The 15335-nt window shown below is 53.9% G+C and overlaps 3 protein-coding genes across 5 annotated transcripts; all 3 read right to left on the bottom strand.

The window, feature by feature from the left end:
• Positions 1-189: 189 nt before the first annotated feature.
• Positions 190-2141, bottom strand: CTRL (chymotrypsin like; the record flags this gene model as incomplete). The annotated part of the gene is made up of 7 exons (XM_080644204.1): positions 190-402; positions 486-619; positions 706-886; positions 1048-1129; positions 1248-1327; positions 1420-1523; positions 2078-2141. 7 exons carry the CDS (start codon positions 2139-2141, stop codon positions 241-243), a joined length of 807 nt encoding a protein of 268 aa, XP_080500330.1. The 3' UTR covers positions 190-240.
• Positions 2142-4832: 2691 nt separating this feature from the next.
• On the bottom strand, positions 4833-7652 carry PSMB10 (proteasome 20S subunit beta 10). Of its 2 annotated transcripts, XM_080644345.1 has the most exons (8): positions 7249-7652; positions 6898-6985; positions 6712-6809; positions 6463-6603; positions 6082-6197; positions 5916-5974; positions 5129-5280; positions 4833-5005 (listed from the first exon to the last, which is right to left on the bottom strand). In XM_080644345.1, the coding sequence occupies exons 1-8, from the start codon at positions 7302-7304 to the stop codon at positions 4894-4896; spliced, it is 822 nt and encodes a 273-aa protein (XP_080500471.1). In that variant the 5' UTR covers positions 7305-7652; the 3' UTR covers positions 4833-4893. The 2 variants fall into 2 exon arrangements, with proteins under 2 accessions (XP_080500471.1, XP_080500472.1); XM_080644346.1 differs by lacking the exon at positions 5129-5280.
• A 2410-nt stretch (positions 7653-10062) lies between these two features.
• Positions 10063-15298, bottom strand: LCAT (lecithin-cholesterol acyltransferase). 2 transcript variants are annotated; one of them, XM_080644343.1, is made up of 6 exons: positions 15013-15298; positions 14134-14290; positions 13939-14054; positions 13751-13846; positions 13436-13660; positions 10063-11868 (listed from the first exon to the last, which is right to left on the bottom strand). In XM_080644343.1, the coding sequence occupies exons 1-6, from the start codon at positions 15164-15166 to the stop codon at positions 11294-11296; spliced, it is 1323 nt and encodes a 440-aa protein (XP_080500469.1). In that variant the 5' UTR covers positions 15167-15298; the 3' UTR covers positions 10063-11293. The 2 variants fall into 2 exon arrangements, with proteins under 2 accessions (XP_080500469.1, XP_080500470.1); XM_080644344.1 differs by having other exon boundaries at positions 10069-11868; positions 14134-14155.
• Positions 15299-15335: the final 37 nt, after the last annotated feature.

Here is a 15335-nt window from a genome sequence, read left to right as displayed (position 1 = left end):
GGCTCCTTGCTGTGGACCAAGGGGTCACCCAGGAGGAGGAGGGGTAGGGGGGCCCAGTCTGGAAAGATCTTGATCTCGCAACATTTGTCATGCCGGAAGATAAAGTCCACGTAAGGATAGACCCCCCCCGCCCCCCCCCCCCCCCCCCCCACCCGTAGCCAGGAAGACAGATGAGATAACACAAGAGCACAAAGTCTGGGGTCTTTATTGGATAAAGAGGGAAGTGGCCTATGTGTAGGCTCAGTTTTGGGCTGTGACCTGGTTGATCCAGGTGCTGAACTTGCTCACCCGCGTATACATGGCAGGTGTGCGCACATTGCAGTTGCTGGTGCCCCAGGAGACAATGCCTGTAAGCACCCATGTGTTCCCCTTCTGGCAGACAAGAGGGCCTCCGGAGTCACCCTGAGGGAAGGAGAGGAGAGAAGTCAGCATAGGAGGAGGGGGGCAAATGACAGTGCAGAGGACAGGACAGTGCTAGTGCTCACCTGACACGAGGAGGCCCCTGAGCCACCTGCACAGATCATGGAGTCGGTGATACGGGAGCCCCAATACTGCTGGCACTGTCTCACAGTGACCAGGGGCAAGGCCACCTGCTGCAGGCGTGCTGGGGTCACATTGCCTGTGTGCCAGGAGTGGGTGGTTAGGCCCTAAGTGACTTGTCCCCGCTCCAGCTCTCCCACCCAGATCTTTGGCCCAAGTGCCTACCTGTGCCACTGAGGCGGCCCCAGCCAGTGGTAACACACGTGAGGCCTGTAGGCAACACCTCATTTGGGGAAGCCAAGCAAACTGGTGAGATGCGTGCTGTGTACTTGGCTGGGGAGGCAAGCTTCAGTAGTGTCAGGTCATTGTTGAAGGTGGTGGGGTTCCAATATGGATGTGTGATGGCCTGTGGAGCCAGGAAGGGCCATGTAGGATGGGGTTAGCACAGGCCCCCAGAGTTGATGGGTGCTGAGGGGGCTAGGCCAGGGAAGGCCCTGAATTCTTCATCCCCAGAGCCCACTTGTACTGCTCACTCTTCCTTCCCAGGTCTGCAACCCAGGGACTCACCCGCGAGATGGACATAACTTGCAAAGGCTCAGAGTTGGATGATCGGTCGTACTCGCCCAGGACAACAACATGATGACCAGGGCTGCAGTGAGAGTGGGGTTAGGCAGCTACAAGGGAGGGCAGAGCAATAAGAGGGGCATCTAGAGGAAGGAAGTGGGGAGAGGTGGGCTGGGTGGGGTGTGTGGAGTGGAAGCACTCACATGACATTGCAGTGGGCAGCAGTGACCACCCAGGATGGGCTGATGAGGGAACCACCGCAGAAGTGGAAACCGTTCTTGTCCTGGGGTCCGGGATCAGAAGTGGAAGGGGAACTCAGGTTTTGCCTAGGCATGAAGCACCTGGGATCCTGTCCCACCCCCAGGGTGCATGTACCTGCAGGGACACCTGCCAGGGCCAGGAGCCTGGCACTGCATTCTCCCCGTTGACAATTCTCTGGTTGAAGCTCAGTGCCGGTTTGATGGCAGGAATGCCACAGCCTGGCGATTGGGTTGGTTAGGACCTGCTTCCCACACCCCAGCCCACCTCTCCCCCATCCTCCTTCCAGATATCCTCAGCTTTGCACCCCAGAGGGGTTCAAATCCAGAGGGCTCATCACTATCCCTTTTCACCCTGAGCCCCTTCTGGGCCCCTGCACATTTTCAGTCATTCCCACCCAACCAGTCCACAAGTGCTATCCACTCTCCATTTCTCCAACCTACTCCCCACTGTTTCCCAATTCCATCCCCACCCTCCAGCCCAAGCCACTTGTCTTCCTGACCCCTAGGATAATATCCTGGCCTCTCTACCCACTCCATGCTCCATGCAGCCAGAAGGCACTTCCTAAACTACAATCCAAACTTCACTTCTCAGCTTCCTAAACCTTCTCTAGCTCCTGAACCTGGACTGAACTCCTGTCCACCTCTTGCTTCCTCATGGTCTTGGCACATCCTTTTTCCTTTACCCACTCTGTCCACCTGCTTTCCTTCCAGCCAGCCTGGCCCCCTGGGCAGGAGCTGGTGTTGGGACCCGGGGCTGGTCCAGGCCTACTCACCCCATGAGGAGCCGAGCAGGGTCAGAGTAAGGGTCAGACTGAGCAGCAGCATTGTGGCAGGCATGAGGCTGAGATGGGCCTGGCTTTATGGATCTCCTTGTCCTTGGGCTGAAGTCCCAGGCATGAGGCCAGGCCAGCTGTATGGGGCACAGCCCTGTCCCACGCTCTATTCTGGAACAAGGTCTCTCTGGGCCAAGGTCCTCAAACCAAGCCTGGACTTATCAGAAGGAGCCCAGATGTGGGTTTCATACCCCCTCAATCCCCTAAAACCTGGCCTCTGATTGACTATCTGAACCACTTCACATCCCAAGTGCTGAGCACTGGGTCCTAAGGACTTATGGTTAAGTTAGGTCTATGGTGACCACCTGGTGGCCTGGATCAGGTAAGTTTCCCAGGCTTATCACGGGCACCAGTCTCAGAGAAGCCTGCTCAGCACCCAGGAGTGTTCCTGACGGGTGGAGGGAATGTCCAGCTGTACCAGCAGAGAGCCAGGGTCATGTGGCCAGGACAGGGGTTCTAGCAAGTTGTGAATCATTCCTCATTTTAGAACAGGAATCACAATTTGCTTACACAGATGGTGACTCTCCCACCAGCACATGGTGTGGTTGGACCCAAACCTTCATCTGTCTGGCTCTGAAGACCACACTCTTTTTTTTAATCTTCACCCTTGGATGTTTTTTCCATGATTTTTTGAGAGTGGAATGGAGAGGGAGAGACAGAAACACCGATGTGAGAGACATATCAATTGGTTGCCTCCTGCACCCCCCTGACCAGGGCCGGGAGCCTGCAACAGAGGTACATGCCCTTGACTGGAATCTAACTCAGGACCCTTCAGTCTGCATGCCAATGCTCTATCCTCTGCACCAAACTTGCTAGGGCTAAAGACCACACTTTTAATGATGAGATGATGCCTGGGAAGGGACTGGAGCAAAGGAAGGCAAGGTGTGCACCCTTGGTGACTGCCCAACCCTGTACAGAGGATGCTTGTAGAAGGGTAACAGTCGTTGAATCTCTGACAACCTCCATGCCTTGGGGATCATGTGGGCAAGCCCTGGTGTCTACAGCCTGTTTGTTCTCCAGCTTGAACCAAGAGAGAGGAGAGGCCCCTATGTGCAAAGCTGCAGTGTGGTAAGTTGGCTGGTCTCCTAGGGGGTGTGAGGGTTTTGACTAATTCAAGAGCATAGTTTAAAAAGTGAGTTAATGGTTAAACATGGGGATGGATGAATAGATACATGGTAAAGCAGATATAACAAAATATTAATTGTAAAGTCTGTGGTGGGTATATAGTTGTTAGTGTACAATTCTTCCAAGTTTTATGTTTTAAAATATTCATAATAAAATGTTGGAGGGGGGAAAGCACAATCAGGGATTCATAGATGTCCAGCCTAGAGTAGACGCTCCACAGAGGTAGGGCAATTGCAAAGCTCCAATAGAGCTCAGCTATTCTGAGGGCAGGATGCTGCTACCAGCACTCAGCACCTGGGCCTAGCACAGTGGGTGCTGTGCAAAGATTTGTTGGATAAATGTATTGTGTCATATGTCCCCACAAGAGCACTGTAACCCCTGTCAGCCCAGAAAACTTGGAGTCAATCCCCCTACTTACAACCCAGCTTCATGTTAGCACCTCAGATATGCCTGGTTATTGGAGGGGTTACACAACTAAAGGTGTAACAGGGTGACGAGTGCTCTGTGAGAACTTGCTCTTGGAATCAGGGAGCAGCTCCTCTATCAGCATTTTATTTTTTATTATATGTATGTATATATATATATATATATATATATATATATATATATATACACACACACATAAAATTTCAGAGAGGGAGAGGGAGAGACAGAAACATCAATGATCAATGATGGGAGAGACTTATTGATTGGCCACCTCGTGCATGCCCCCTACTGGGGATCGAGCCCGCAACCCCTCAGTCCACAGGCCAATGGTCTATCCACTGAGCCAAACCAACTAGGGCAGGGGTGGGCAAACTTTTTGACTCGAGGGCCACAATGGGTTCTTAAACTGGACCGGAGGGCCGGAACAAAAGCATGGATGGAGTGTTTGTGTGAACTATATAAATTCAAAGTAAAGGAGCGGAGGGGAGAGCAAGAGAACCGGATAGAACAGCTGGATCCGGCCCGCGGGCCGTAGTTTGCCCACGGCTGGACTAGGGCCTCTAACAGCACTTTAGCCCTCAGTGGCATCCAGTGGGGAAGGGGGCTTGACTGAGAGATGTAGGCTTTGTCCTGGGCTACCAATGAGCCAGGCAAAGGTTCCAAGTGGGGGCAGTACTTGGGGACTTTGTTTTACAAAAGTCCCCAATGGACTACAGGGTAAGAGCAAGGTGTAGGAGTGGTAGGCGACTTCTATGGTGTGGAGTGAGGGTGGGGCTTTCCACCTTGAGTTTTGTTTTTGTTTTTTTCCCCAGAGAGGAAGGGAGAGGGAGAGAGAGAGAAATATCAATGATGAGAGAGAATCACTGATTGGCTGCTTCCTGTACACCCCCTACTGGGGATTGAGACCAGGTGTGTGACCTTGACCAGACTTGAACCCGGGACCCTTCAGTCCACAGGCTGACACTCTATCCACTGAGCCAAACCAGCTAGAGCTCCACCTTGAGTCTTCAGTGCTTGCCAGAGCTGAGGTCCAGTGACCAGAAGGAGGAGCCGTAGGAGGGAGTGGCCCCTGCAGGGATACCTTAGCCACAGATCCCTGCTAGCTGCTAGTACCCTCTGCCCAAGAACAACATAGCCATCTGTTCAGGTGTCTGTATTTTCTGCGTTTATTCTCTGTTGTTCCAAGCTCTAAGCTTCAGCTTACTTCACTCCACTTCCATGGTCTGCACGGTTTCCTCCACCAGCTGCAGGGGCAGTGGCTTCACTGTCTCGGACAGGACAGCTGTGGTGCCAGGGGCAAAGAGGTACTGGGTGGGCCTGGGATGGAGGAAAAATGGCCTCTCAATATGGGCCCATCATGTGGCCTGTCCTCTTGCAGCCCCCAACCTTCCCTGCTACAGCCCATCCTCCCCTGTGGTCCCACATCTCCCTTGCTCCCACCTCTCTCTGGGCTTTGTGGGTGAGCTCAGTGTTCGCAGCATCTTGGCGCCGGTCCCCGTGATCACACATGCATCAACACTGCCCCCGGAGCCCAGGTCACCCAGGATTCCTGCAGTGATGGCTTCCACCAGCAGCCCCTGCGCGGCCTCCAGCTGTGGCGATGTGTGTGTGAGGTCTGATGGACTCTGCTGGTATCACCGTCAGGCTACAGCCTGGGGTCTTTGTCAATCTTGAAGCCCAGACTACTTATCATTTGCTCACACCCAAACTCCTCTCTCCCCCTGTACCCCATCTCCACTCCAAACTCACCTTCGCTGGTCTGCTTCCCTCTCTCCAGAGAGACCCCCCTCCTGTTCCCACTGCCCACTGTCCCCATCTTCACAAACTTCTCTGAGACACTTTCCTGGCTCTGATTCCAGTGGCCTATCCACCTAACCAACGTGGTCTTGGACCCCAATCCACCAGATCTTTCTCTTTCTGGGTCTTACCTCATCCACTTCCATCCCACCCCAATCAAAATCCAGACTCCAGACCCCACCTGCCATTTCCTGAGGCCCTCGGCTCCAGTCCTTTCTGAGCTTTGACTTCTCCCAGCAGTCTAAAACTTTGCCACTGACGGTGGTCTGTTGGAAAATAGCACTCCTCTACCCTCATTCCACTGGTCCCCTCAGTCTCCTTTCAGTCGTCGCCTCCTCTGAGAAGCCTTCCCTGACCCTGACCTCTAGACCAGGCCAGGGTCCCTCTGCACTCCCCCAGCTCCCAGGTGTGGGGGTCAGGTGTCACTCACCGTCATGTTCGGCTGGAACCGGTCCTCCAGCACCGCCAGGGCCGCGTCCTGGCCGGAGCCTGCATGCAGAAGGGGCATCTAAGGTAAGCCGGCCGCCCAAAGAAGGGAAACCGTGAAGCCTGGGTACCAGGGGCGGGGTTTGTGGGGACCCGGCAGAACCGCTCACCCAGGGCCGTGAAAGGCAGACGGCTGTAGGAGCCGTGGGGGTGCACGCTGTAGAGCTGTGGTCCTGTCACGTCTACGCCGCCCACGACCAGCGACGCACCGACGTGGCCCTGGTACCTTAGCGCGGAGTGGGCGTGGTTATTCGCAAGCACTGGAACCCAGGTCCCATGCCCTACTACACCACTCCTGGATCCGAGCCCCGCCTCTTCCGGTGATCGGGAGTCTCTGGATGACAACGCTCCTTCCCTTGCCCAACTCCTCACGCTGGCCTCTTCCGGTATCCCGGGACCTCGCAGCCCCGCCCCCTCCCCGTACAGCCTCCTCAGCCCCGCTCATCCCGCAGCGGCCCCTCCCCAAGCTCATCTTAGTCCCTCCCCAGCACCGGAAAAGCGTCTGGCGCAGAATGCGGGTAACCGTGGCCACGCGGGGCTCGCGGCCCGTGGACAGCGCGTGTAGCTCCATGTTGGACGCTGCCATCCGCGTGGTCATCTCGGCGTCCGCGGCTACTCCAGCCCCACAGCAGCTGAGGGCGAAGGGAGGGTCGGTGTGGGCGGGGCTAGGATGTGCGGGGACCGGGGATGGGAACAAGGGGGCGGTTCTTGTGTGGTAGAACGGGGCTGGGGATTCTCACTAGATTTTGGGCGCGATGAAGTGGATCTTCTCGCAGTTCTTGTCCGACACGACCGAATCGTTAGTGGCCCGCGTATCCGCGCCCAGGATGACCCCGTCCTGGGGAGGGGAAAGGAGGCTGTTGGCTCAGTGCCTGCCGCATCCCCGCCCGCCTCTCTAAGCCTCCCAGTCCCAGCGCTATGCTCACTTGGAACACAAGGCCCGCGATGGTGGTCCCGGTCTTGCGGGCATGAGGGACCTGGAGTTCCGGGAGGGCGCGTTCCAAGGCTGCGTTTCTGGAAATGGGAGAGAGTAGCCCATGTTTTGGTTTTTCTGGGACCCCCTTCATATCCCCCAACTCCGTCCCGGGTTCCCTCATCTCCCGGAGTAAGCCTGGGAATCCAAGTCGCCCACTACTTGCTATCTACCTCTCACGTGCTCCCACCCCTTGTACCCCTCCGCCCTTCGCCACCAGGAATTTGGGGCCCTCGGGGCTCCTACGCTCAGACGACCTTATGGGGAGTACTGGCAGCTCCGGATCAGCCATCCCCCACCTTACCTCTGGCAGTTCTCGAAGGAGAAGCCCCCTCGGGGTTCTAGCTCTGTTTGCAGCATCGTAGGATGGCCAGGGCAGTCCAGGGACTGGGTGGTCGATGGTTAAAGGAGTGGGACCAACAGTGGGCAAGAAAAGCAGAGGCCTGTTCTCTGCAGGGCTCCAAATCTGACGCTTCCTGCTTTCGCTTTCACCTTAACTTAGAGGACGCTGGCTTGTTTTGCATCTCTTTCACTTTCACATCTGGTCCCAAACAGTTTGTGAAGAGGGTGATGTACCTTGCCTGTCTCTCCAGGCTGCTCCTAGGTCTTTTGAACAAAGGGACAAATCCTTTCCTTCTGGCCATTGTTCAGCTCCTCCTCCTCCCAGTCTGAGCTCCTAGTTCTCTGCCTCTGATAACTTAAAGTCCCAACACGTTAAGGCTGTTGGACCTTTTGCCAGGTCTCTGCCTTATTACAGGCCTCCCAACAGCATCAAGCATGGCCTTTTGTCCTTAGTTACCCTCCTTTACCCAACTTCTGCCTTTTATTCCTTCACCTTCTGCTTGTCTTTTGTTCCTTTGTTTCCTACCCGGACACCTCAACATGGAGGCTCAACCATGCTGGTCCTTTCATCTTCCCTATCTCAGGTGCTGTCTTTCCTCTCTCAACAGGGGCCTGGTGGTTGTCCGTCTAGTGGCTTGGAGGCATGCTGGGCTCTACTCACGGCCAAGTCTTATTTCACCTCCTAGATGACCCTTTGTCTATCCACATCTTTCACCTAACTACTGCCTTAGTCTCAGCTAGCATCCTGTCTCCTGGCTACTACACTGGCCTCCCTGGCTTCCCCATACTTCCTGGCCCACCTTCCCCTGCAGCTCTACCCTGCATAGAAGAAATCTGGTACACTCTCCCTGGTTAAAGCAAGTGCACACTGCTCTTAGGCTCAAACCCAAGTCTTTACAGTGGCCCATGTCACCCTTCTCAGACTACTTGCCTCCATTAATAATTAAATCTTCATTAGCTAAATGACCTGATTAGTGGCTGTCACTCCCCCAGATTCTAATCTCTTGTACTTCTGTCACCCACCTGTATGCAAAGTTCCTGTCTAGAGGTGGGGTCTTGTCTGCCCTTTTTTAAAAAAAAATTATTAAGTTATTACATATGTGTCCTTATCCCCCATCCCCCCCCCCCCCATTGTCTGCCCTTTTGAAAGCTGGGAAGGATAGCTCAGATCTTACCCATCCTAAAACCTTGACTCCATGTGCCCCCATACCACAGCTGTGTGTGCAGCTGACCTGTCTCCATGCCCAGAGCAGAAGCAGGCACAGAGATAGGCTGCCTTAAGAGCTCAAGCAGGAGAGTGGGAAGCTGTACATCTCAGGATAGCTACCGTGTTTTCCCGAAAATAAAACATCCTCCGAAAATAAGACCTACTTACATGTTTCCTTCTGAGTGCAATATAAGGCATCCCCCGAAAATAAGGCCCCCAGGCTCTGTCTCAGAATGAAAATTAATTTACCGTAAACTGGTCGCTAGGGCCGCCCCAACTGGCGTCTAGCAACCAGTGACATTACGCGGAGTCCTGACATCACTGCTGTGTGGAGGCGGAGCGGAGGTCGGAGTGATCGGTGAGCGCGGGGCGGGAGAGAGGAGGAGACTTTCGCAGATGCGTGTAGAAGAACAGGAGGATTAGAGCGGACGGAATGCCGCGAAGGTGGTGAGTGCTGGTCTGTCTCTGGTGACACTACCTGATGCTCGTGGCCGCCTTCATGATGACTGAAGGTTCTCAGTCAGTGGCAGACCCTGCTCCAGCCCAGATCCAGGCCCCAGCAAGCCCAGTGACAGTCCCCAGGCAGGCCCCAGGGGGTAAATGTCTGATAAAGGAGTAGTGGGGATGTCTGGTGAAGGTGTTCAGTGGCACAGGGGTGGGGGGAGGGGGATCACTTAAAATGACACAGGAGGATCAGAGGGGACAATCAAAATGACACAGGAGGATCAAAAGGGGTTACTAAAATGGTAATCCCCCTTCTGATTCTCCTGTGCCATTTTGATTCCCCCCTCTGATCCCCTGTGTCATTTTGAGTGATCCCCTCCCCCCACCTTGATACCCCAATTCCTTTTTTTTTTTTAAAGGAAATTTTTTTAAAATATATTTTATTGATATTTCACAGAGAGGAAGGGAGAGGGATAGAGAGCTAGAAACATCGATGAGAGAGAAACATCGATCAGCTGCCTCCTGCACACCTCCCACTGGGGATGTGCCCGCAACCAAGGTACATGCCCTTGACCGGAATCGAACCCATGACCTTTCAGTCCGCAGGCCGACGCTCTATCCACTGAGCCAAACCGGTTTCGGCTAATTCCTTTTTTTTTACCCCTAGAAATGAGCGCAAAAAGAAAAAGCTACTCCGTGGAGTACAAGAAAGGAATCGTGGAAGACTCTTGGGGCCAAAATCTTACTGCTTTCTGCAAAGAGAAGATGTTGAGTATCCGATTGGTCCGAAAATGGCGAGCAGAGTATGGTAACCTCATTGAACAAGTGGACAAGGGAAATGCTAAAAAGCGCAAGTGTGGATCAGGTCGGCAACCATTATTTTCCGAGCTGGAAGACCTGATCTGTGAATGGGTTGTTGACAGGAGAGCAAAGCCTTTGGTTGTGAATAGGGCTCAGATTCAAGAATTTGCCCTTGCAATGGCACCGCAGTTTGACATAGCCCCCGAAGACTTCAAAGTATCACAACACTGGCTGGATAATTTCCTTCAGCGAAGTGAACTGTCTTTAAGAAGATCTACAACATTGTTTAGGTTGGAAGATACTCAAGTTATTAAGCGAGCACTTGCATTCAAGTCCTTTATTGATGATGCTGACTTCTCTAAATACAATCTTTCCAACATGATTACTATGGATGAAACTGCAGTGTTTATGGGCCAATCATCTCAAACAACAATTGAACAGCGGGGTGTCTCCTTAGCGTACATTCCCTCCACTGCTTACGAAAGTGCATGTGTTTCCTGTATTTTGGCAATTCGTCCGGATGGCACTAAAATCCCACCTTTAATCATTTCTAAGGGCAAGAAAGAAAAGATTGAACGTGTTTTGGGCGTTTTTATTCTTGAAACTGAAAAAGCCTGGGCCACACAAGCAGTTATAAGGAAGTGGGTCGATTTAATGCTGCCGCTTGTTATGCGAGGGAGCCAAAGAGGTCTGTTAGTCTGGGATGCAGCCAGCACTCACCGCGCTAAAGACATGAAGACATTTCTTCACGAAAGAAAAATAGATCAGATAATGATTCCCGCAGGAATGACGGCCTATCTCCAGACTCTTGATATTGCAATAAACAAGCCATTCAAAGACAATTTGCGCATGGAAATTAATGACTACATTGAAAATAGAATGGAGAGAAATCAGCGTGGAAACTTTGTGAAACCTGAACTGCAAGAAGTTGTGACTTGGGTGAAGAATTCATGGGAGAAAATCACTGACAGTTGCATTGCAAATGGACTGTGAGCAGGCTACCTTGACAAGAAGTACTCATTTAAAGACAGTGCTATTGCTAAACATGAGAGATTTGGTCCACTGATTCTGAAAGAAATGGAGTCACAAGAAATTCACCAGGAAATTCAGGAATTGGATTGTTATGATGATGTTCCAGAAGATGATGACATGATTGTCATTGAATAAATGAGTAAATTCTTGATACTGTAGGATTCACAGTTTGTCTGGTTTGTGTTGACAACTACCGTACTACCGTACCGTATACAGGTAATAAATTTCCTTTATTTTCATTTAACAATAAATGTGTATCGTATTCTTCTTCATGGAAAAATAACACATCCCCTGAAAATAAGACCTAGCGTGTCTTTGGGGGCAAAAATTGATATAAGACACTGTCTTATTTTCGGGGAAACACAGTAGTTCAATTCTAGGTTTTAGCAAAGCTCCTCTTGCCCTATTCTCCACAAGGCACCAGGCCTGCAGCTGCTGATAATGAATCCTGGTGTGTGAACCCTAGTCTCCCCCCTCAACCCACAACAAACCTATCAAGGCTTATAGCAACAAAGGATGATCTTTATTCAGGGGGCAGGGGCCCTGGGCTGGCAGCTGTGGGTACAGAGGTGCTATCTCGGTAGGTACCCAGCAGGATGGCATTGATGTGCTCTAGTGTCTGATTGCTGAAGACCATGTTAAGGTGCTCTGTCCCATTCAGAGGCATCAGGTGCACAGGCTGTGGCTGGAGTCCCTTCCATTGGGCACAGAGCTCACTGCTGCGTGTGGCCACAGTGTCATCGCCATCCTCATGGAGCATGCCCACGGGATCTGTGTAGGGGAAGCCGTGGTCAAAGATGTAGGTATGGGGCGTGGGCAGACCCACGCCATACAGACAATATACTTCTACACCAGGTGCTGGGAGTCCTGCCAGCAGGTTACGTGACTGTAGCCACATGTACCAGCCGTCCTCAAAGTTCAGGTCTTCAAAGAAGCGCCGGAAATCACGGCCTGTGTAGTTGAAGCTGGGTGTGGAAATGAACACATGGTCCTCAGGCCATACCCAGGGGGCGGGAAACATCCAGGGGGACGTTGTTGTAATGCGCTGCTTCTCTTTCAGCCTGATGCTGGACATGATCGGGATGCCCTGGTTGTCACCTGTGGACATGGAGCAAGGTAGGCAGGGAGCTAGACCTGGCTGCCCCTGGCCTACAACTTGCTGCCCAGCTCAAGCTCAGATGGATGCTCATTTTTGTCCCAGCCTAATCCAAACATTGACTCCAAGCCAGACTAGAGCAAGCCTAACAGCTTTCAGTAGGTACTTAATGTGTGCTTATCTATATAATAAAAACCCAGTGGTCGTAACGACCAAAGACCAGTCACCAGGAGGTAACCTGATGCCGCGTCCAGTGGTGCTGGCGGGACTTGACTCTGGATCCCGCGGCGCACCAGGTCTGGGTCTTGCGTGATTTCGCACTCTGGGCCCCTAGTCCTATATAATAAAAGGCTAATATGCAAATAGACCGAACAACCAGTCACTATGATGTGCGCCGACCACCAGGGGGCACGCATGGAACATGGCGGGCATCGGTTGTGGCGGGATGGTGAAGCAGATGAGCAGGGGCGCCAGACCAAGGCGGGACACCATTTGCTGTCATTGGGGCGAGCCTCTGGTGGTTACTGAAAATTCTTTGCTCCCACATGCCGTGGTCCTGCCCGGCACTCGCACCTGCTGCCAGCGCCGGCGCCAGCCCCAGCGCTGGCCCCGATCACCCCTAAGAGCTTCTCCACCTCCCCCTGCTCCTGAGGGGTGACTGCCATCAGTGGGTGCGAGCGGGGCCAGCGCTGTCAGCGTGTGGGAGTGACAGCAGCAGGAGCGGGGCTGGAGGCAGACTGGGGACCAGGGGCCGAGGCAGGATCAGCTAAGGATGGGCCGAGACCCACCCCTGTGCCCACCGCAGCCTTGCAGCCCACTGTTCCTTTCAAGGTGCATGAATTCGTGCACTGGGCCCCTAGTTAAATAAGCCTGGATACTGCTGTGAGGCAGAGCTGTAGGGCCTCAAAGGAGGATGGGGTGTTTTCCTAAGGATGGATGTGTATGTGCCAAAGGTGGGGGGTATAATGCTAGCAGTTATCTCAGTCAAGTATCTGTTGGCCCTGTAGTCTATGCTGCACAGGAGTCAGGAAGGGTAAAACGAGACCGTGTCTGTATTTGACCGTGTCTGTATAATGTAGTCTGAAGAGGGTTTTCCTTCCTTCCCCTATAGGAAGACTGAGTTTGGCTGGGCCCAGCAGACAGTGGGTGTACAACAGGTGGTAGCTATGCGACTCCTCAGGGAAGGGCAGGAGGGGCTCCTAGGGTCTGGCCCTGGCTTTGGCAAATCTGTCTTCAGTAGGGCATATCCCTGGGCAAAGGAGCTACTGGAAGCAGAGGCAGCTGAAAGCTGGGTGGGTAGGACCTGAGACTACAGGAACAAACCTGGGATAGTGAGCCAAAGTGCTTGGGTTCATTTTCTGTTAAACTTTCACTTTATCATCACTAAGACAGATTCTGGCAGGAGCCACTCTAATGGTCCAGGCCAGGATCACTACTCTTGGGGGGCCAATGACAAGGGCCATGCCCCATGGGTGGTAGACAACACCCCCAACCTGGCATTGTGAGCACAGGCCCCTGGTCAGCTTTATTCCATCCCTCAATCCCACCACAGGATGCAGGTGATCTCACCTGAGGCCAAGACCAGCAAGGGCTTGATGGAGCCACCCCAGGGAGCCCCAAGAGAGATGAAACCATCAATGAAGCGATCCTTCCAAGACTGGGGTTGGCGCAGCAAGAAATAGAGCAGGTGCAGGCAGCCAAGACTGTGCCCAATGAGGAAGACAGGCTTTCCATAAGTAGCATGCATCTCTTCCACCAGCCCAGAGAGTTTCTGGTGGTACTTCTCCTGGTGGCCTGTGGAGGGAGGGGGGTGAACTGGGTCAGGGCAGTGGGGTTAGGGGCCACCTTCCCTGCCACAAGCCCATCATCTGCAGAGACACTCACTGGGCTCCAGCCGCCAGTCATAGGGGGCAGCCCGCACCGTCTCATCCCGCACGTAGCCATTGTTGACCAGATTCTGCACCAGGGTGTTCATGTAACCTGGGGGGGAGGCAGCAGCATTGGGGCTCTGGCCACGGCTCCTACAGGTCCACCGCAGCCTGGAGCCCCACCCTTTCCCCCAGTACACACACCTGCCAGCTTGTTTTTGTCCAAGTACTCAACAGAGTAGGTCTTGCCAAAGCCAGGGACACGGATCTCTACACCGGGGGCATTGGACACACGCCCAGAGCTACGGTTGTAGACAACCCTGCGTACAATGGGAGAGTCAGCAGGTCAGCAACCAAGAGGCAGGGTGAGGGAGCTGGGGTGGAGAGGATGGCCCGTACCTGGTGTTATCGATCCAGCAGTCTACTCCAAGGGGTAGGAACATAGTGAGATCCAGCCAGATGGTGAAGAAGTCCTCTGTTTTGCGGTAGCACATCCAGTTCACCACATCTGGTTTATCCAGTTTGGCTTCCAGTTGATTCCCCAGGCAGCCAGGCACTGCGGGCACTAGCCTTCACTCTGGATTCCTCGGATTTCCCCCGTGATTCCCACCCCAGCCTAACACCCACCCTCCACCACTGCAGTGACCAGCCTTCATTTCCTACACCCTCAACTCCCAGGGACGAAGGACACAGTCCTTTTTGTAATAATTCTTCCACCTGTCCCCCCAGCAGTGCAAAGGCCAGGCTCCCCTTAAGCAGGAAAAGGGCAGAGGCCAGGGCCACTGACCTCTGCCCTCGCAAAGCAAACACCTAGCCTGGCTTTCCATTACTGCCGAAGTCCAAGGTGAGAACAAATAGGTATGGAGATGTGGGGGCTGGGCCTGAGAATAGGGGACAGGCCTTGATGGGCCTTTCCTGCTCTCCTGAGCTGAGCATCTTGTCCTTGCTGGGTGGGGGCTAAGGAAGGAGTGGTGGGGCTTGGCCCAAGATCCAGTGGCTGCAGCTGGCCACAGCTAATGCCCTGGCCAAGCCCTCAGGCACACACACCCACCCCCCACTCCACCCAGGTGGGGTAGACAACTTAGAGACACAGGAACAGTGTGGTGGGGGGAAGGGGCTGACTTCTCTGCAGGTCAAACCTTTGGTCCCTCCGAACATGAGGCAGGTATCAGGGCTAATGCAAGGGCAGAAGGGCCTTGGCAGGGTTGACTACCTGCGGCTGAGGCCCGGGCTACCCAAGGTCTGGCCTGGTGCATCAGGGGCCTGGTGGGGGCTTACCGAGGATGATGGGCCGTGTGTGGTTACTGAGCTCAGCCTTGGGCGTGGTTTGCGGGGGGAACAGCACATTGAGGAGCCAGAAGGAGGCAGCAGGGGGGAATAGCAGCCCCAGCAGCAGCAGCACCCACTGCCATGGGGAACCGGGCGGCCCCATTCCAGCCCTAGTGCCTATTGCCCAGTGAAGCAGTCTTGGGCTGGCCTTATCTGGAGTGGCGGTGGGAGGGGCCCTAGGGCCAGTGGGAGGAACAATCTAGCCAATGACTGTGGCCAGAGGTTGTGGGGAAAGGGGCACAGCCTTGGAGCTGGAGCAGGCTCTGGGCCTG

The sequence above is a fragment of the Plecotus auritus genome (genome assembly GCF_963455305.1).
Source record: "Plecotus auritus genome assembly, chromosome: 10".
NCBI classification, from domain to species: domain Eukaryota; kingdom Metazoa; phylum Chordata; class Mammalia; order Chiroptera; family Vespertilionidae; genus Plecotus; species Plecotus auritus.
This window is presented reverse-complemented; position numbering and strand designations above follow the sequence as displayed.

Coding starts and splice junctions, on each gene's coding strand:
- PSMB10 (XM_080644345.1), bottom strand. CDS start 7,304: ATGCTGCAAACAGAGCTAGAACCCCGAGGGGGCTTCTCCTTCGAGAAC. Junction 6,604..6,711: donor TTCATCGCGCCCAAAATCTA/GTGAGAATCCCC, acceptor CTTCGCCCTCAG/CTGCTGTGGGGCTGGAGTAG. Junction 6,198..6,462: donor CTGCGCCAGACGCTTTTCCG/GTGCTGGGGAGG, acceptor CTCCGCGCTAAG/GTACCAGGGCCACGTCGGTG.
- LCAT (XM_080644343.1), bottom strand. CDS start 15,166: ATGGGGCCGCCCGGTTCCCCATGGCAGTGGGTGCTGCTGCTGCTGGGG. Junction 13,661..13,750: donor TGACTGGCGGCTGGAGCCCA/GTGAGTGTCTCT, acceptor CTCCCTCCACAG/GCCACCAGGAGAAGTACCAC. Junction 11,869..13,435: donor CTTGCTGGTCTTGGCCTCAG/GTGAGATCACCT, acceptor CCATGTCCACAG/GTGACAACCAGGGCATCCCG.